Raw genomic sequence first — 16,918 nt, forward strand, 5'->3', positions numbered from 1 at the left:
GGTGCCTCGGCACTGTGAGGTCAACGTGCTAACCACGGGCCGCCAATAGCTAAACAGTTATGTCAAAAATAACCCAATATGTGTCAAAAAGGGACCAAGACAAAATTTTGGGTGACACATTGAACCCAAAAAGAACGCACAAAACAACTCAATCTTTTGGCTTGTGCAAAACAACGATTTGACCCAACTTCACAATAGCCTCAAATTAGATGGAATGAGGTTATTCATCTGCGAGATAGTAGTTTTATGATCGCAAATCTGGTAATCCCGTGGCCTTGTAAATGTGACATACCAACACGCCCAACTATTACCGAGCTGAGGCACATATTTTACATCAGAAAAAGGTTACAGCACACCACTTGAGGAAAAATGTCACCAAAAATATGGATACTGAAATAATGATTTCGTCCCAATGTACTCACCAATGGATTACATAGATTTAATCAAACACAAAACTCTTATTATTATACAGTACATATTTGATTATTCTGGACCATTTAAATAGAATAGTGATATTTCCGACGCCACGCACTGGATTAAGGAATACCCTTCAAGTTCAACAATATAACTACTTGACATTGGCGGCAGGGGGGCTAGTTCATATCGGACAATTCAGCACCCATCATCCAGATTAAAACATACATCGAGCATCACCACCGCCCAGTGCGTCTGAAATAATTAATTCCCTGTTAAGCACACGCACGCTCACTCACTCACACACACGCACACACACATACACACATACACACTTACACACAGACGAAACATCTGTCAGTTCTTATCTGCCACGGCCATGTCAGTGCTCCCCCCCTTGTGAGGACAAAAGCAATGCTGGTGTTTTACGGTCCACACGTCACCACGCCGCCTTGGCCTCCATCATGTTCAAACACCACACGGGAGATAACCAGGTCTCCTCTGACGTCTCCTGTCTTTTCAATCGCTGGCACTGAAAGAAACACGGTCGTGGGAAGTTTCAAAGTAGGTAGGTAGTTCTCAGCTAAAATACATTTTCTACTTGTTACCCACATTCGTACATTTCAGAGTCTGTAATTTTTTACCTTAATCCAGGTGTTGAATCTCTACTTCATGGTCTATTTTAAAATTGTTTTATTTTATTTTTTACCACAGGTAAGTATCAGTTCTTTGATTTCAGTCGAGTGAATATTTTTGCCTGCATGCTGTGGTACATCATGTGGTCATATCTCCATCTGCTGTCAATAATCCATTTATGAAACTGTATGTATCCAGTCAGTGTGTTCCAAAATATGAAGCATATCCTGTTTTCGTATTTTTTTTTTCAATATAGTCAACAGTTTTCTTAAAACAAACATCAATTAACCTCTTGACATTTTTTTCCAATGGAACCACTCTTCAGCTATTTGCTGGAATCACATTTTTGTGCACTTTTTGAAATGCCTCATGATACCACAAGATGGTGCCAAAGTCTCACCAAAATAGGAAAGTAGCACAGTAATTGGTCCGCGGAAACATGTTGAAGTGATATATCTCGGTGAAGAGAAACTCTTCGGCGGTTGGGGTGTAGGTAAGTTTAGCCTGGGTTGTTATGGGGGAGTTGCATGAGTTTGAAAAGATGATTTAATTGACTTTCACTTCACCCAGGTTCATCTTTCCAGCCTACCCAAATCCAATATTCAACCCAATCTGGTGGATCAACATAATCAACCCAAATTTGGGTAACAGTAAACCGATTTGATCAAAATCCTCAGATATTCCGCTAGTGGGATAGCGGGGGAAAAAATCTGCATATTCACATGTGCAATCCTGAATTTTAATTTTGTTTCCGACTGGACGGTCAGTCAAAACGCAGCTTGATGCGAAACCGGCTTGGTGGGGACCGCTGTTTAATCCCCCACACACTCACACCCTCCTCCATCCTCCACCTCCTTCAACTCTCACGCTCTGTGATTCAGGGGGGGTCTGCATGCTCACTGTCCCGAAACATGATGAACCAGTCGCTCCCTCTCTTGTCCCTCAGCCACATGCAACCGCATCATCATCATCATCATCATCATCTGCAGCACCAGTAGTAACTGTAAAAGAAGAGGAGGAGGAGGAGGAAGACGATGTGAAAAAAGCAGCAACTCCATCAAGCAAAAGTTCTCCTTTGACTCCACGCTGAAGACAACTTAAGAATACGTCGTCTTCTTGCGGTCGGCAGGATCGTGACGGTGTGGAGCAGCCGCGATCCTCGCCTCCTCCCTTTTTTTCCCTCCCGTTTCTCCACATTTTGCCTCCCAAGTCAGCAGGATTTCCTCAACCTCTCCCGACTGTGTTATGAACCTCGGCGACGCACTTGACCCCCGCACCTAGAAGACTTCTTGGGCAAAAACAAAAAGGGATTAACGCGAAACTCTTTCACTCCGCCTTGGTGAGTATTTATTTATTTATTTTGGTTTGATCTCTTTGTGTGTCATCGTCTTGGGCAACTCTGAAGCGATTAATAATGCAATTCTTTGATGACTGCGCAAAGGCTTTGACCTGGATTTGTCAGGAAATAGCAGCGCAAGTGCATGCCTGAAGAGTCTTGGCAGCATGGATTATTAATGTGCACTTTTACCTCATTGAACACTGACGGAAAGGGTAGGGTGTGTGTGTGTGTGTGTGTATACCATTTCCTTTGAAACACCTGCTTGTATCTTCTATACATTTTTGACCATCTAAAAGGTGTTTATCCCTGCAGGGGCTCTTTGCACCCTATTTAATGTATTTTATTGAACTGAATGAAGTAAATGCTTCTCCGACAGGGCAGAGAATAACACAAAGAATGCAATAACTTCAATATACTTGACATCTGCTATTTAATAAAAAACTGATGAATGTAATGAGGTTATTCATATATGCATGTTGTGAGGCAGGAACAGAAGAGCCGGAGGCACAAACGCGGCCGGTAGAGACACACAGACAGATTCATATTTAGAAAGTGAGTCAGAGGACACTGTCGTTTCTGTGACGGTACATTAATAAAATCTTCCATCGCATGAACTAAATAGTACATTGTTAAATATTCCTTGAAGTGGATGCTAATGCCATGTCCTTGTGCATTTCAAGTGCATGACTTGGCAGCTACATGGGCAAAGCGCTCCCATTTATTTATTTCATTATTATTTTTATTTTTTTATTTTTTACGTGATGACAAGATTGAATGGAGACGCCGTGCAACAAAATCAAAGGCGAAAAAGATAAGCAGAGCTGCAGTGTTGTTGGATGCAGAGATTAAAGCCGACTAACCCGCCGCACACCGAGCAATGGGGTTGAACTATACACAATACAATACAATACAATACATGCTGATTTATATAGCGCTTTCACAACAGCGGCAGCTGTAACAAAGCGCTTTACAAAACAGTTAACATAAAGTAAAATAATAAACACAACACATAACATAAAACACGGACAGTCGTGCAGTCCTAACCACTTTTCCGTCACACGCTTTGTTGTTTGAAGCAGTTTGAGAACACACAAACAAACCCAAGATTACACCATGGCTATTTAAATTCATTATGTCATTACTCATTACTCATTACTCAAAACATTAACACATTTTGGGGCAGGGCAGGGCTTATTGGTATTTTCATTCATTCTCTTGCAGGACACACACACACACACACACACACACACAAAACCCAACAGGTTAGTTTCCACTGTGTACGTAAAGTAAAGTAAAGCCTCCACAGTGAAACAAGCATATGGCAAATAAATGCCTCATTCGCCTTATATTCTCTGCATTTGAGTCATTAAATTCCACCAAGCAACTGGAGGACATACAGCACATGTTATTTCACATTGCGGCACGCAAATAGGCTATGACGTCGAAACATCTTCGCTTCTCCTCCGGTGCACAGAATGCGTTTCTCAGGTGCTCTTCTACATTGTCGCATACTACTGTGGGCACAAGTGCTCACTATGGGTCAGTAGGTTGGCTGCAAGATGCAATAACCAATGTGCCAGATACCTCTGGGCTTCTTTGTGTGTCAGACACGCATGCACGCGCACACACACACACACACACACACACACACACACACACACACACACACACACACACACACACACGCACATTCAACTCGCCCCCTTTTTAATCGCTTCTTTTCGGTCTCTCATCTTCCGACCTCCCCTTTGCACAAATGCCAAACATACGCGATCGGCGCTCAGGTTTGTTGTGCTGTAGCCCAAGTGGAGAGAAGGTTATTAAACATGGCATCTCAGCTGCAGGAGAGGAGCAATGGGATGACCATAGAAGATGTAGAATTCACTTCAACTTGACTTTGAAGGAAACTTAAGAATTATTCATTCAGATGGCCCGAGTGCAATATTGATGCTGTCGGGATGTCATGAGGATGAATCAAGTTCGTTGTGTGGCGTGGATTCATAATCTGATTTTTCCACTTATATGAAGATCAGACAATTAGAGTAGAGGGGAACTGTTTAGAATACAGAGTGGGTGTAAGGCAAGTGGTTCCGACATTGCGCCCCACAGCCCAAAATCTCACACTGTTTCTCGACAAGAAAATACAGTGAAGAAAACCAATTAGTCCATCATTATCTAGGCAAATGTTTTATTTTGTCTTCTGTATTTCTAATTTTCTTCAGCAAAGGAAAATCCGTTTTATGTTATTGATTTTTTTTTAAATAGAATTTTTAATAGACTACTAAAGGTAGCTGAGTGGCACATCCAGCCTCACAGTGCCGAGGTCATGGGTTCACTTCCGGGGCCCTGGCCTTCCTGTGTGGAGTTTACAAGTTGTCCCGTGTCTGGGTGGGTTTTCTCCGGGTATTTCGGTTCACTCCCAAACTTCAAAAAACATGCATGGCAGGTGAACGGAACACTCTAAATTGTCCCGAAGTGTGAGTGAGAGTGTGAGCGCGGATGAGTGTTTGTCTATGTGTGCCCTGCGATTGGCTGCGAACCGGTTCAGGGTGTCCCCCGCCTAATACCCGAAGTCAGCTGTGATTGGCTCCATCACACCCGCAAATCTCGTAAGGATAAAACTGTTTGGGTAACGGATGGATGGATGGATGGATGGAATACTTAACAACTAAAATATTCGATAGAAGGCACTTGAACAACATTTTCGATGGCAGATTGCTATTAAAAAAAATCTGCATTCTTATTCATATTATTGCAAAGACATTTTTGACATGAGTTCTTCTTCATATAAAGAAATGCAGGTGCCATCTGTGACATCTTACGGCGTTTTTCAGCAGAATAGGTTCCCAAACAAAACCAGCAAGTAAGTGAGTTTGCGAGCAGCCAACTGTGAATTGATGGGCTTGGGCGATCTATAGTGCCCTCAAAAGTCTTTCTAAATTGACCGTCTAGCCATTCCTGAGTTTAACCTGCAGTCTATTTATCTGACAAGAGGAAAATCCTTCTTGCGTGATATATCCCTCACGGTCCTCCGCTCCGTATATCGCCCGCAGACACGAATCGGGTCTCTGCAGCGTGTGATCATATTCCTCCAATGACTAGACAGAGAATGAGATATGGCAAATTGGAATATGCAGGGAGGAAGTGCATCATTATCATCACACGCGGCTGTGCTGTAAAACTTCAATTCACAAGTCGAAGGAAGGCAGCATGATGACAAACTGAGTCCTGAAACGTATCGGCAGCTGCTTTTCTGCAGCAGGAACTAACGCCTCTTTCAATCAAATCAAACGAATTAAGATGAATTGTATGAGTGGATAGTTGGCACCCTATTTGGCAAATGATGCCGTAATTACAGACGGCGGCATGAATGGTGACCTGGCACTCATCTGTACTGGCACGAGCAGCGTGCGCCCGATCGCGTCACGCCCACATCACCCCACTTTCATGCCAACCCCACTTCAACTCCGATCTTTGCATTTCACAGAGTTCAGTAGCAAATCCGTTCTGCAAATTACATCAGATGCATGAAACCCACACAAAATAAAAAGTCAAATTCAATTCAAATTCAAAACAACCAATTCTTGCAACAGCAACAACAAAAAAAAATTTTGCTACAGCTAATTATATTCCCTCAAGAGCAATTGCGACAGATTGGATTTTTAATGCTTCCTAACTTTTTCCTGTTGCACCAGTGTGTGGCATTATGCACAGTGTGAATGCTGTTACGTAAAATTAGAAAGCCGTGCAGTGAAATGATTGTGCGTTCCAGTGTGCTTCTTATGAGCACATAATTTTTTTAAATGTATTATTCCAGCAGGCTAATGGAGGGCGGGGAGTGACATCCCTGGTGTGATGTTGTCATCCTAAAACAAACTCGCTCCAACAGCCAGACTTCATATTCACGTGTCGGTGCAACATACAGTACAGCGCAAACAAAAAAAATTAGCAATTTTCTCAACTTATTTTATAAATCGTCATGCTATGCGAAGCAAATGGCTGGCATATCTTGGTTTATTACCTTTGTAAGCTTATGTTATACTATTAATTATTATCATTTTATGTTTGAGCATCAATTTATTTCATGTTAAGATGACCTCAATTACATTTTGTCGTTTAATAATTGCTTAAATGTGTTTTTATGTTGGTACCTTCTGATTGGTTGAAGAAAAGAAAAGCAGGAAGTGATTCAGTTGCCGAGAAGGTGTGTTTTCGATCGGAGCAAACGTTTTGGAACTAAAATTGCGTTCAGACGGAGTCCATCTCTCCTTTTGCCGTTTCTTAACTTACATCCATCCATTCATAAATTTAAAAAAAACCCTCAACTTGCACCTTTCTTCTTCTTCAAGAGTTATTTCAACAATGTTGCCTTCTCCTGAACAGCGAAGCAAGAAGTTACTGTTCGGGCTCAGTCTACTGATCAGAGATTGGAGTGATGTGATGTGAAATGTTGTACAATACGGTGGGGTCCAATCCAATTCCTGGTGGAGGACCCCCCTCTGGAGACGGGAATGTTATTTGTGTGAGCCTCAGGCTGCTGCTGGAGCTGTCAAGTCAATACTGATGCATGAGGAAGTCATTTGTCAAGGAGGGATATTGTTGGTTAAAAAAAAAAACATTGCATTGGGACACATGTACCAAATAGTGTTCAGTGTTTCGTAACGAAGAAACTAATAAATAATAATGTGATATTGCTTTCACTTTTGAGGTTTATTTTGTGATGGAAAATACACATTTGACAACCTGGTAGGTAACGCTAGAAATGGTGAGCTGTTATTGTATTAAATGCAAAGCAGCACGCATGACTTAAAAAAAAGTTTGTTTGTTTTTTTGGGGGGGCGGGGGGGGGGTAATTGAAGCAAGATATGCGAGAGCCTTAAGGTGAAAGTTAAAGGTTACCCTCGATGGGAACACCAACACACAGCGAGTCATAATAATCTTACGCCCGTGAGGGGAAGAGATTGAGTTTTCTGTAGATTCACATATGCAAATTTAATCAGCCCATGAGTAGGAAATGTTGCTTTTTTTGTCGGTCATGAGAAGCACAGCACATAAATTTCAAGCGCTACACGTGAAGTTCCCTCAACCTTGATAAACGCGTGTGTCAGCGGAGCCACGGCGAGGCTGCAAACATGAAAGCTCGGGGACGCCATCTGCTGGTGGAAAACGGTTATGCGGCTTGGCGATGATAAATGTTTTGCGGAGTTGCTTGCATTGTAGCTTCTCCAATTTTTGTTTTTATCCCCGCTTTCAAAGACATTAGAAGACAAAAGGATAAAGCAGTGGCAGACCGTGTGCTTCTGATTCTGAAGGTCGCGGGGAGAGATCGATTGGATATGCGGAGGAATTCGAAATGAGTGGATGTCATGCATTTACCTTATTCTAAAAAAAAAATTTTTCCCCCCTTTTCAGCAAATGTCAAATTCCAAGTGTTTCTTCATGGCGGGGTCCAACTAAGCCCACAACTATGGAAGAGGAGCATGCCCAGAATGCCACAGGAAACGGCAGTACAATGGGCATCCAACTGGTCACGCACAGTCTCTGGGAGGTGGTCACCATAGCGACCGTGTCAGCCATCGTCAGCCTCATCACCATCGTGGGGAACATCCTGGTGATGCTCTCCTTTAAAGTCAACAGCCAACTAAAGACGGTGAACAATTACTACCTGCTGAGTCTGGCGGCGGCGGACCTCATCATCGGCGTCTTCTCCATGAACCTGTACACCTCCTACATCCTGATGGGTTACTGGGCCTTGGGGAACCTGTCCTGTGACCTGTGGTTGGCGGTGGACTATGTGGCCAGTAACGCCTCGGTCATGAACCTGCTGGCGATCAGTTTCGACAGATACTTCTCGATCACCAGGCCTCTCACCTACAGAGCCAAACGGACTCCCAAGCGGGCAGGCGTCATGATCGGTTTGGCCTGGCTGGTGTCTCTTGTTTTGTGGGCACCGCCTATCCTGTGCTGGCAATACTTTGTGGGCAAAAGAACCGTCCCTGAAAGACAATGCCAGATTCAGTTTTTCTCAGAACCCATTATAACGTTTGGAACAGCGATTGCGGCGTTTTATATCCCCGTGTCAGTCATGACCATGCTCTACTGCCGGATCTACAAAGAGACAGAAAGAAGGACCAAGGATTTAGCGGAGCTTCAGGGAATGAACCAGGCCGCACAACCCGACGTCACCCAGCCTCGGATTATCCGGTCGTGTTTTCGCTGTAAACTGAAGTCGCCGTCACGAGACCGCGCGACAGCCTCATGGTCATCCTCATGCAGGAGCCACGTTGCCAAATCCATCGCCTCCACCAACGTGGAGTGTTCCAAAGCGGGTCACCCGACCACCTACAACAGCTACGCGTCCTCAGAAGACGAAGACAGGTCCGCCGCGTCCCCCGGGGCCTTGCAGCTCCCCTTCGGGAAGCAAGTTTGCGAGGGCAGCAAGAGCGCAGCGGGGAGCGAGAGCGAACAGCTCAGCAGTTACGACGAAGACAGCTTCTTCCAAACGCCACCCAAAAACAACTCCCGGAGGAGTAGCAAGCGCGCGTCGTACAAGTTCAAGCCGGCGGCCGGAGACACCCTGGCTCCGCACCAGAGCGAAAACGGCGACACCAAAACCGCCTTCTCCTCGGCAGAGTCGGTTAGCCCTCCCGCCGCCTCTTCTCCGTCCAAGGATGTCACGCTGAAGAACCAGATAACAAAGAGGAAGCGGATGGTGCTGATCAAAGAGAGGAAGGCGGCTCAGACCCTCAGCGCCATCCTCCTGGCCTTCATCCTAACGTGGACGCCGTATAACATCATGGTGCTCATTTCCACCTTCTGCTCGGACTGCATCCCCGTCTCCCTGTGGCACCTCGGCTACTGGCTGTGCTACGTCAACAGCACCGTCAACCCCATGTGCTACGCCCTCTGCAACAAGACTTTTCAAAAGACCTTCCGCATGCTTCTACTCTGCCAATGGAAGAAGAAGCGCATTGAGGAAAAACTCTGCTGGTACGGACAAAACCCAACGCCGGCCTCCAAACTTACTTGAACTCTTTTTCCACGCTATTGAAGTTGATCTTCTATGACACTTGGCCGCCCCCAATTATAGCAAGTTGCGGCGGGACAGTCTCAAATGCGTAAAGTGTACCCGTATAGGTCAGAAGGAAAAAGATATGCGGTTCATTCAGAAAAACTGCAGCCAAACGTGTTTGTGGTTCCACAGGTTGTATTCAAGCAAGCTTATAATAGGCCAAAGAACGAAATAACCAAAACTGTCCAACTCTGGCTGAGATAATGGCAGAAAAAGCAGCCGGATATAAGCTACTGTCCAATGGCAACGGTGAACACACACACACACACACACACACAAAATGTTGTTGTCAGCATGCTAACTACACACAAAACGGAAAGGTGAAAATGTTTTCCAAAACGTTTTCAATATCATTTTAGAAAGTCAAACCCCTTTGATTTCAAATGCGAATGCATTGTGATTTGATGATCAACAAGACATCCGTGAACATCATCTCGGACTGAAAACTTTTTTTGCCTGTTTTCTGATCATTCTCAGCCCAACCAAAAACTCATCATAAAAAGATCAATACAGTAATCCCCAAATTGATCAAAACAATATGTCTCATTTTCCCTCACTACCCAAAGATGGGACCAGCTCATTTAAAAAAAAAAAACAAGCACAGGGCGACCAATAATTCAATCGTTTTTTTTTAACGACATTTACCTTATGTGAAGTAATATTATTAGTTTTGATTATTTGCTATCTGTGAAAGCAGTGCTTTTCATGATATCAGTCTGTGACACCAAAAAAGCTTGGGTCACTGTTCTATACTGTGTACAGTGTGTTCAAATCATAAGTTTTTAAAAAAAATATTTGTCTCTAGCTTTAAAACAAATGCTGATACCTGCATGCAGAAAATGTAACAATTGACACACATTTCACACTGGGCCATGTTTCTATTCGAGATGCATATTTTGGAACGCAAAGCTTTCAGTCCTGATTACTCATATGAACCATTTGAAATTTGCGACAGTAAATATTACGGGAACATGTTTTGCCACATTAATAGGCTGGTCACGCTTCCAATGCCAAAGGACTGCAAATTCACTTCAATCACCCCCTGATCACAGTGGCATTTGCCAATCATTATTTTAATGTCAACATTTGCATTTTCCACCTGAAGGCTGCTAATCGCCACCTCACAGACATCCACATTACAACATTCGAAAACATTCGCGTTCAGCCGATAGTAAATTTTCTTGCTGACTTTTAAGTTAGGGTAAGTTTTCAAAATGTGAAATGGCTGCAGGCCTCGCCTACAACTGGTACATTATAGCTGTAATTGTGGCTACAAGAAGGGACTTCGTTTTTTTTTTCTTTTTATACACAGCATCAAATTAATGTTCCCGCGTTCACATAATTTAACTCACGATTAAATAATCCTAGATTAAAAACATATGTTACTGTAACTAATGTAAAAAGTCTTTAAAAGGTCAGCGTGACGAGAGAAGTATTTTTCATACTAGCCGCCAGGGGGAGCTTATTCCCGCCGCAGTTCTGTCTGAACTGCTGCACTGATACAAAAAAAAGGAGGGGGCCGGTGGGGGTAAGTTGTTTTTCTGTTTCGTAGTTAGTATCAGGGAAATATCAGAGGCAGGACAGCGTCTGTGTGAAAGGGTACAGCGCGAAACCCGGTTGGGATGAAAGTCAGTCGAGCTTTTAATTATTGTGCTGTTGTTTACAATCACGAGCAGGTGTGACAGCGTCCTGCTTTGCTGAGCACCATGAAACCTTAGTGCGCTTCGTCTTCACGATATTTAAACTACAGCACTTCCATATGCCTTTCTGAAATAAAGTCATCATCATCATCAAATCGCGATTTCTAAATAGTTATTTTACAAAAAAAAACTGTCGCAAAGCCAATATTTTTCTCTTTTTGGAAATATTTTTTTTTTCAAACCAGGAAGTGAAATGTGTGCATTTCAAATGTTTCGTGATGTTATGTACAAGGAAATCGAAGCTGGGTGCTTTTAAAATTTGAATTGTTTTATTTGTTGCTGGTATGCTTCTGTATTTGAGAAACCGTGTTCATCCTTTTTCAAATAAATATCCATGTGCTGCAGATTTTTGGGGGACTTGATGTCTGATGCAAAGCTGTTATACTTTAGTTCCCATAACCGACTTAGCTTGAGTATTTATTTTTACTTTCAATATTTGAAATTAGATTTCTGTACTTTCTACTTCTCATTTTTTTCAAAATAGACTTTTTTCAACCCTTGCGGTTGACGACGCAATGTAAATAGAGACGTGAAGTCAACAGCGGTTGAACTACAAAGCAGAAAGTGAACCAGGGAGCATGAACAATGATGATGCAAGTGACTTGGAAAAGCAAGCTATTCCCCATCCGTGGCCAGAATAACGAGAAGCTTTTTTTCCCCCTGATGTTGTCAGCGACAAGAATGATTGGTGGCAAGCGTGTTATCTTGTGAGAGCTAGTTGACAGGCATTCATTTTTACTTTTTCATTTGTACATTTCCGAGTCTGTAATTGTTTTACTTTGACCTTCGTAAAGCGATGAATCAATACCAGTCTTTTCTACCCAAGTGCCTGTACATTTACGTATGGACTTGATAGTTGCTCAACGCCACCTTGTATCCTGTGCTAAAAATGTCCTCATAGCTCATCCTTTTTACAGTCACTGCAACGAACAGGTTTAACAGTTTCTGACGGTTTCACCATCATCCACGCGTACTTGCACAGTCGCTCCTTGTTGCAGTCCTTTTGCCAATAGATGACATTTCTGCGGTTGAGATTAGCACCAGCGCAGGCGTCGTACCACCAACCTCCACCGGCCACCCCCTGAAACTCCAACTTGGCACAGTTCTGGAAGTAGTTATCGTTGTCTCTGTCCTTGGTGGTGAATTTCTGATTATCGTGCAGGTAGTGCTCGGTGTGCTGCATGAGGGCGTCCCCGGCCGTGCCCTGGAACAAACCCAGCCTCAGCCTGTACGCCGATGATTCGTCCTCCACCATGAAAGGGTCGTACTCTCCCGTTTTTGTCACGGCGTCTCGATCCACAAGTTTTACTCCCAGCTTGTAGCGTGCTGGGCCTGCGCTGAGCTGGTGAAGATATTCATTCCCCAGCCAGTGATCCCCAGTGACGTACCCAAAACCATGCTTATAGTCGGCCCACGCTCGGTCAAAGCTGACGCTGCTGTTCACGGTGATGTGCTGCACGATGGTCCATCCTCCTTCCCGCATGGCGCAGTACACCACGATGGCGGAGTCCCCCGGCCGGATCAGGTACACACCATCTCTGGCGTGACCCGAAGAGCTCAGGAGCATTTCATGACAATCTCTCGGTAGCACTGTGGGGACAAGCACAGCCGTTAAATTTGAAGGGAGGAAAAAAAAAACATTAATCATGACGGTTCTTTTAAGTTACATAGACTTAACTTGCTTTATTCAGTTTATATTGAATACTAAAATGAACCATATATCATAGTCTCTCTTCTGTCTATAATTCAAAGCCGTTCAGTGAAATGGCATATTTTTGCCACGTGTGTCACGGAATAGTGGTCGGGAATCACCTCGATAAATTGAGAGATTTCCGTATAATCGTTTAATAAGCCAATCTATTTCTATTTCATTCTGTAAAACTGCTGATACAGCAGTGATGTAACCAGGTGAATACACTAACGGCACGTTGTCTCTTGGCCCCCAGCAAAACCTTGAACATTTGCCACAAGATTACCGCAATTTGTTTGTAGTGCTTTTACCAAAATGCACAAATGATGTCAGAGGAAAATCATGAGTCATTCCGGCCCCGAGTGTGGAATTTGACACATCGCACTTTAGAAGATTCCACCGATGATCAAGACAATTTAATGAAGCCTTTAAAAGTAATCACTGTCGTTGTGTCAAACAAAGTGCACACACATGCTTATGATCAGATTTGGAAAGAATGACTTTCCTTCACGGCATATTTGGATTCATTTGAAAAAAATTGCTGTTCAATCAAAGGACGTTCACATCTTTACAATAACTTAGCACCACGCTTACACTTGATCGACCAAAACGGAATATACCTCTCATTCCGTAGTTCATGACCACATGATGCTGATCAGCGGGGAGGAGATGCACGTTCTCCGCTCGGAGATGCTCCGCGTTGACTCCAAATAGACTCGGCAAGAGCAAAAGCGTGAGCCGCACGAAGCAAACGTCAAACGTCATCATCTTCCTGCTGAAACGTATTCGATGCATCGAGCGCGACACCACAGTAAAAAAAAAGTTTTTTTCTCCCGCAGTGCCGCTTCAATCAAGCACACATTAAAAAGCAATGGGCCGTCCCTTTTCATCACGGCCGGACTTCGGCCTCAACGTCACCTCACAATGGCAGACGACAACCCTTCCGCTTATCTGTGTCAAGTCAGATAAAGCCACATGTGAGTGGTAAAATGAGTCAGCTCGTATTTCTCGCCAACTCAAATCCCCCTCAAGTGCTTCTAAGGCTGAAGTCCAGCTCAGGCTGGAACCTTTAAATCTTCAGCTCCTTATAACTGCCCGCTCAGCGCAAATGCGTTCAAGGTTAAAAAAAAAAAAAATAAAAAATCAAAGAAATCATCAGACCTCCTTCCTGGAACCAACAATGTAATCAACACATTTAATGGTCACCGTTAGACAGCAAAGCGTCAACAAACATGCCGTACGGAACTTCTCTCGTCTTGCCTGGACGACAGAATAGTAAATCACTTTCTGTTTAGAAATATATGAGACCGCTGCGCATTTTCAGAACCTCAAGGGATGGATTTGTACTTGAGGAAACTTTGTTTTCTGGCTCTTCATTCATGGAAAGTAAGTTGAGACAGGAAGACATCAATGACCTGTTGGGAAAATATGATATACGATCAGGGAAAATTTCTGCTTTTTAGACAGCATCACAGTGATACGTGCACCTTTGACCTTTGCCACGTCTCCCGCAGCTCCGGGAAAAGACTTCAGCTTCGGCTCTCGATGCCATAACTCCAGCAACTGCTGATTGAAGACGGGGAAGTTTCTGCAACACAGATGAATCGGACTGTGAACGCAAACGGGGTAAGAAATGCGCTTTGCTTGACGTTTGTTGGATCGTTAGCTTAGCGAAATAAGTGAGAAAATACCTACCGATCCAAAGAAGGCTCAGTGGATCCAGTGCACCCGCTTGCTTTCAGAGGTTCCCGCCAGTGTTTCAAAACCGAATGGATCCACGTTAAACCAACGGTGACATATCTAAGCGGATCGAGACGACTCAAATTATACGCAGTCGCGGTCGAGTGTGACGGCAGCTCACGACGAGATTCAAACTCACCCTTCGTAAGGACTGATGAGGACCTTGTGCACCAATGGGAACAGGTCCACGCAACAGCCGATGGTGATGTCGGAGGAGTTGTTATCCAAGCTGCGGAGAACATTGAACTAGACCAGGGGTCGGCAACCCAAAATGTTGACACAGCCATATTGGACCAAAAACACGAACTAGAAATATGTCGGGAGCCGCGAAAAATAAAAGCCTTAGATAAGCCTTATAATGAAGGCAACACATGCTGTATGTGTCTATATTAGCTAACTATCAAAATGACTAAGTTGGCCACAAATACACAATGAGCCTTCATGATTAAATGTTTTTTTTCCCCCTGCAGTGGTGCCCAACTTTTTCAGACCTAAGATCTACTTTTCGATCAACCCGTTACCGCACACGCATGCCATAAAGAACAACAGCCATATCGGCCGCGAACATGAACGAGGCATGAGACGCACTTTTCCACTGAATCTTTTTCCATTTTCAAACACTTTTGAAAAAGCTCCAAGGAGCCACTAGAGCGGCGCTAAAGAGCCGCATGCGGCTCCGGAGCCGCAGGTTGCCGACCCCCGGACAAGACTCACATTGACTTCACTCATAGTCAGTAACACTGTCGCTGTTGCGAGCTTACCATCTGCTGATGAGAGGGAGCATGTCAACAAAGACACCGGTGTCTTGGATTCTGTGGAGCACAGATGATTAATGAATTAAACCGAATGAAAGCGTCAAAGCACTTCATGATGATGGATTGTCTCACTTGTATGACAGGTGGTCTACTAAATCAATGAAGCACTGTACAGTACCTCTGGAAGTATGTTATCAACTCTCCAAAATGTCTTTTCCATAGTGATAAAGCCACTTTAAGTCTCAGGTTTCTTCCAAGCAGCACTTGGGTGATTGTGCTGTGGTCCCTTGTAAGCTGGGGAAAAAAAAAAAATCTGACAAAGCTACAATGATTCCGAAAAATCGACAATGACATAAGGGGACTTTTATTTCTGACCTCAGCAAGTTTCGAGTACTCATCGTGTTGAAAATCAGTCCTGCCCGTCGTGTGGTTGCCGTTTGGCATCAACACCTGAGGGTCCATGTCAAACATCTCCTGCCTCTTGTTGTCGTTCTTTGCCGCGTCATGCGTCCTTCCTGAACTTTGGGGCTTTTTTCGAGCCATCACCAAATGACGCGTCTTCCTCTTGTAAGACACAACTCGCTTGACTCTGCCCGGATTGTTGCCAGAGTGACTGACGGAACACATGACAATCTGTCAACAAAGTGACATTGCGCACTTGTGGTGATCATAAAGGCCACACCTCTTCTTGTTGGACTCCTCCTTTTTAGCACCATCTGCCTGAAACGGGAAAAAAATAAATACTTGACACATAAGACTTGAGTGAGGACAAAAAGGCAGAGTTACCTTGTTATCCTCACGAGCAGACTCAATCCCCCGGGTCGCTTCACAATGTTGGTCTTCCAAGTCTTCCAGATTGGAGTCCATCATACCTTGAGAAACAGAAAAACTGCCTGTAAACTGTGTACACTGAGGTTGGGCACCCTGGTGGGCGCGTCGACCTCACAATGCATAGGTCGTGGGTTTGATCTGGCTCCGGCCTTCCTGTGTGGAGTTTGCATGTTCTCCCCGGGCCTGCGTGGGTTTTCTCCGGGTACTCCGGTTTCCTCCCACATTCCAAAAACATGCCTGGCAGGCTGATCGAACACTCTAAGTTGTCCCTAGGTGTGAGTGTGAGCGTGGATGGGTGTTTGTCTCTGTGTGCCCTGCGATTGGCTGGCAACCGATTCAGGGTGTCCCCCGCCTACTGCCCGAAGATGGCTGGGATAGGCTCAGGCACCCCCCGCGACCCTTGTGAGGATCCCCGCCGTGTATCCCCACCCTACATAGCTGTGGTGTGGCCAGTGGGACGATCTGTCCGCGCAGCTCAGTCGGTCTACCCGCCCCTCCATCAAATTAACGAATATCATGTTTGACTACCTGTGCCAAATCTTAGACGTAGTTGCAGCAGGGGTAAAATTTCGACAATTTTCTGCCACCACAATGTCAGACGTGCCGAATGCCAATTTAAAGATGGAACATTTTAAAATATCGCATTTCAGTTCGATATTGTGTATTTTTCATATGCGACAACGTGTAAAAGCTCTCCAAGGCCCAAACTCCATTTTCACCGTTACGTTTGCTTTCGGGAGG

At 44.3% G+C, this 16,918-nt stretch overlaps 3 protein-coding genes across 3 annotated transcripts in view; 1 reads left to right on the forward strand and 2 right to left on the reverse strand.

Moving 5' to 3' along the window:
* LOC127614864 (muscarinic acetylcholine receptor M5-like) overlaps positions 1-11,630 on the forward strand; it is a 12,751-nt gene extending 1,121 nt beyond the window's left edge. The window contains exons 1-2 of the mRNA XM_052086303.1: positions 1-2,389; positions 7,802-11,630. The exon at positions 1-2,389 is cut by the window's left edge and continues 1,121 nt beyond it. Coding sequence (XP_051942263.1) covers positions 7,857-9,419 — 1,563 coding nt within the window. The 5' untranslated portion in view covers positions 1-2,389; positions 7,802-7,856 and the 3' untranslated portion in view covers positions 9,420-11,630. The remainder of the gene's footprint in view (positions 2,390-7,801) is intronic.
* On the reverse strand, positions 10,251-13,893 carry zgc:194887 (uncharacterized protein LOC571819 homolog). The gene is made up of 2 exons (XM_052086328.1): positions 13,472-13,893; positions 10,251-12,751 (listed from the first exon to the last, which is right to left on the reverse strand). Exons 1-2 carry the CDS (start codon positions 13,644-13,646, stop codon positions 12,057-12,059), a joined length of 870 nt encoding a protein of 289 aa, XP_051942288.1. The 5' UTR covers positions 13,647-13,893; the 3' UTR covers positions 10,251-12,056.
* A 139-nt stretch (positions 13,894-14,032) lies between these two features.
* The window catches only part of LOC127614884 (KATNB1-like protein 1), a 51,929-nt gene continuing 49,043 nt past the window's right edge, over positions 14,033-16,918 (reverse strand). Inside the window, exons 4-12 of the mRNA XM_052086329.1 lie at positions 16,133-16,218; positions 16,029-16,066; positions 15,722-15,959; positions 15,525-15,640; positions 15,353-15,403; positions 14,731-14,820; positions 14,547-14,651; positions 14,346-14,439; positions 14,033-14,266 (exon numbers count right to left, since the gene is read on the reverse strand). Of these exons, the coding sequence (XP_051942289.1) occupies positions 14,225-14,266; positions 14,346-14,439; positions 14,547-14,651; positions 14,731-14,820; positions 15,353-15,403; positions 15,525-15,640; positions 15,722-15,959; positions 16,029-16,066; positions 16,133-16,216 (858 nt within the window). The 5' untranslated portion in view covers positions 16,217-16,218 and the 3' untranslated portion in view covers positions 14,033-14,224. The remainder of the gene's footprint in view (positions 14,267-14,345; positions 14,440-14,546; positions 14,652-14,730; positions 14,821-15,352; positions 15,404-15,524; positions 15,641-15,721; positions 15,960-16,028; positions 16,067-16,132; positions 16,219-16,918) is intronic.

Source organism: Hippocampus zosterae, chromosome 14 (assembly GCF_025434085.1).
Source record: "Hippocampus zosterae strain Florida chromosome 14, ASM2543408v3, whole genome shotgun sequence".
In the NCBI taxonomy this organism is placed as follows: domain Eukaryota; kingdom Metazoa; phylum Chordata; class Actinopteri; order Syngnathiformes; family Syngnathidae; genus Hippocampus; species Hippocampus zosterae.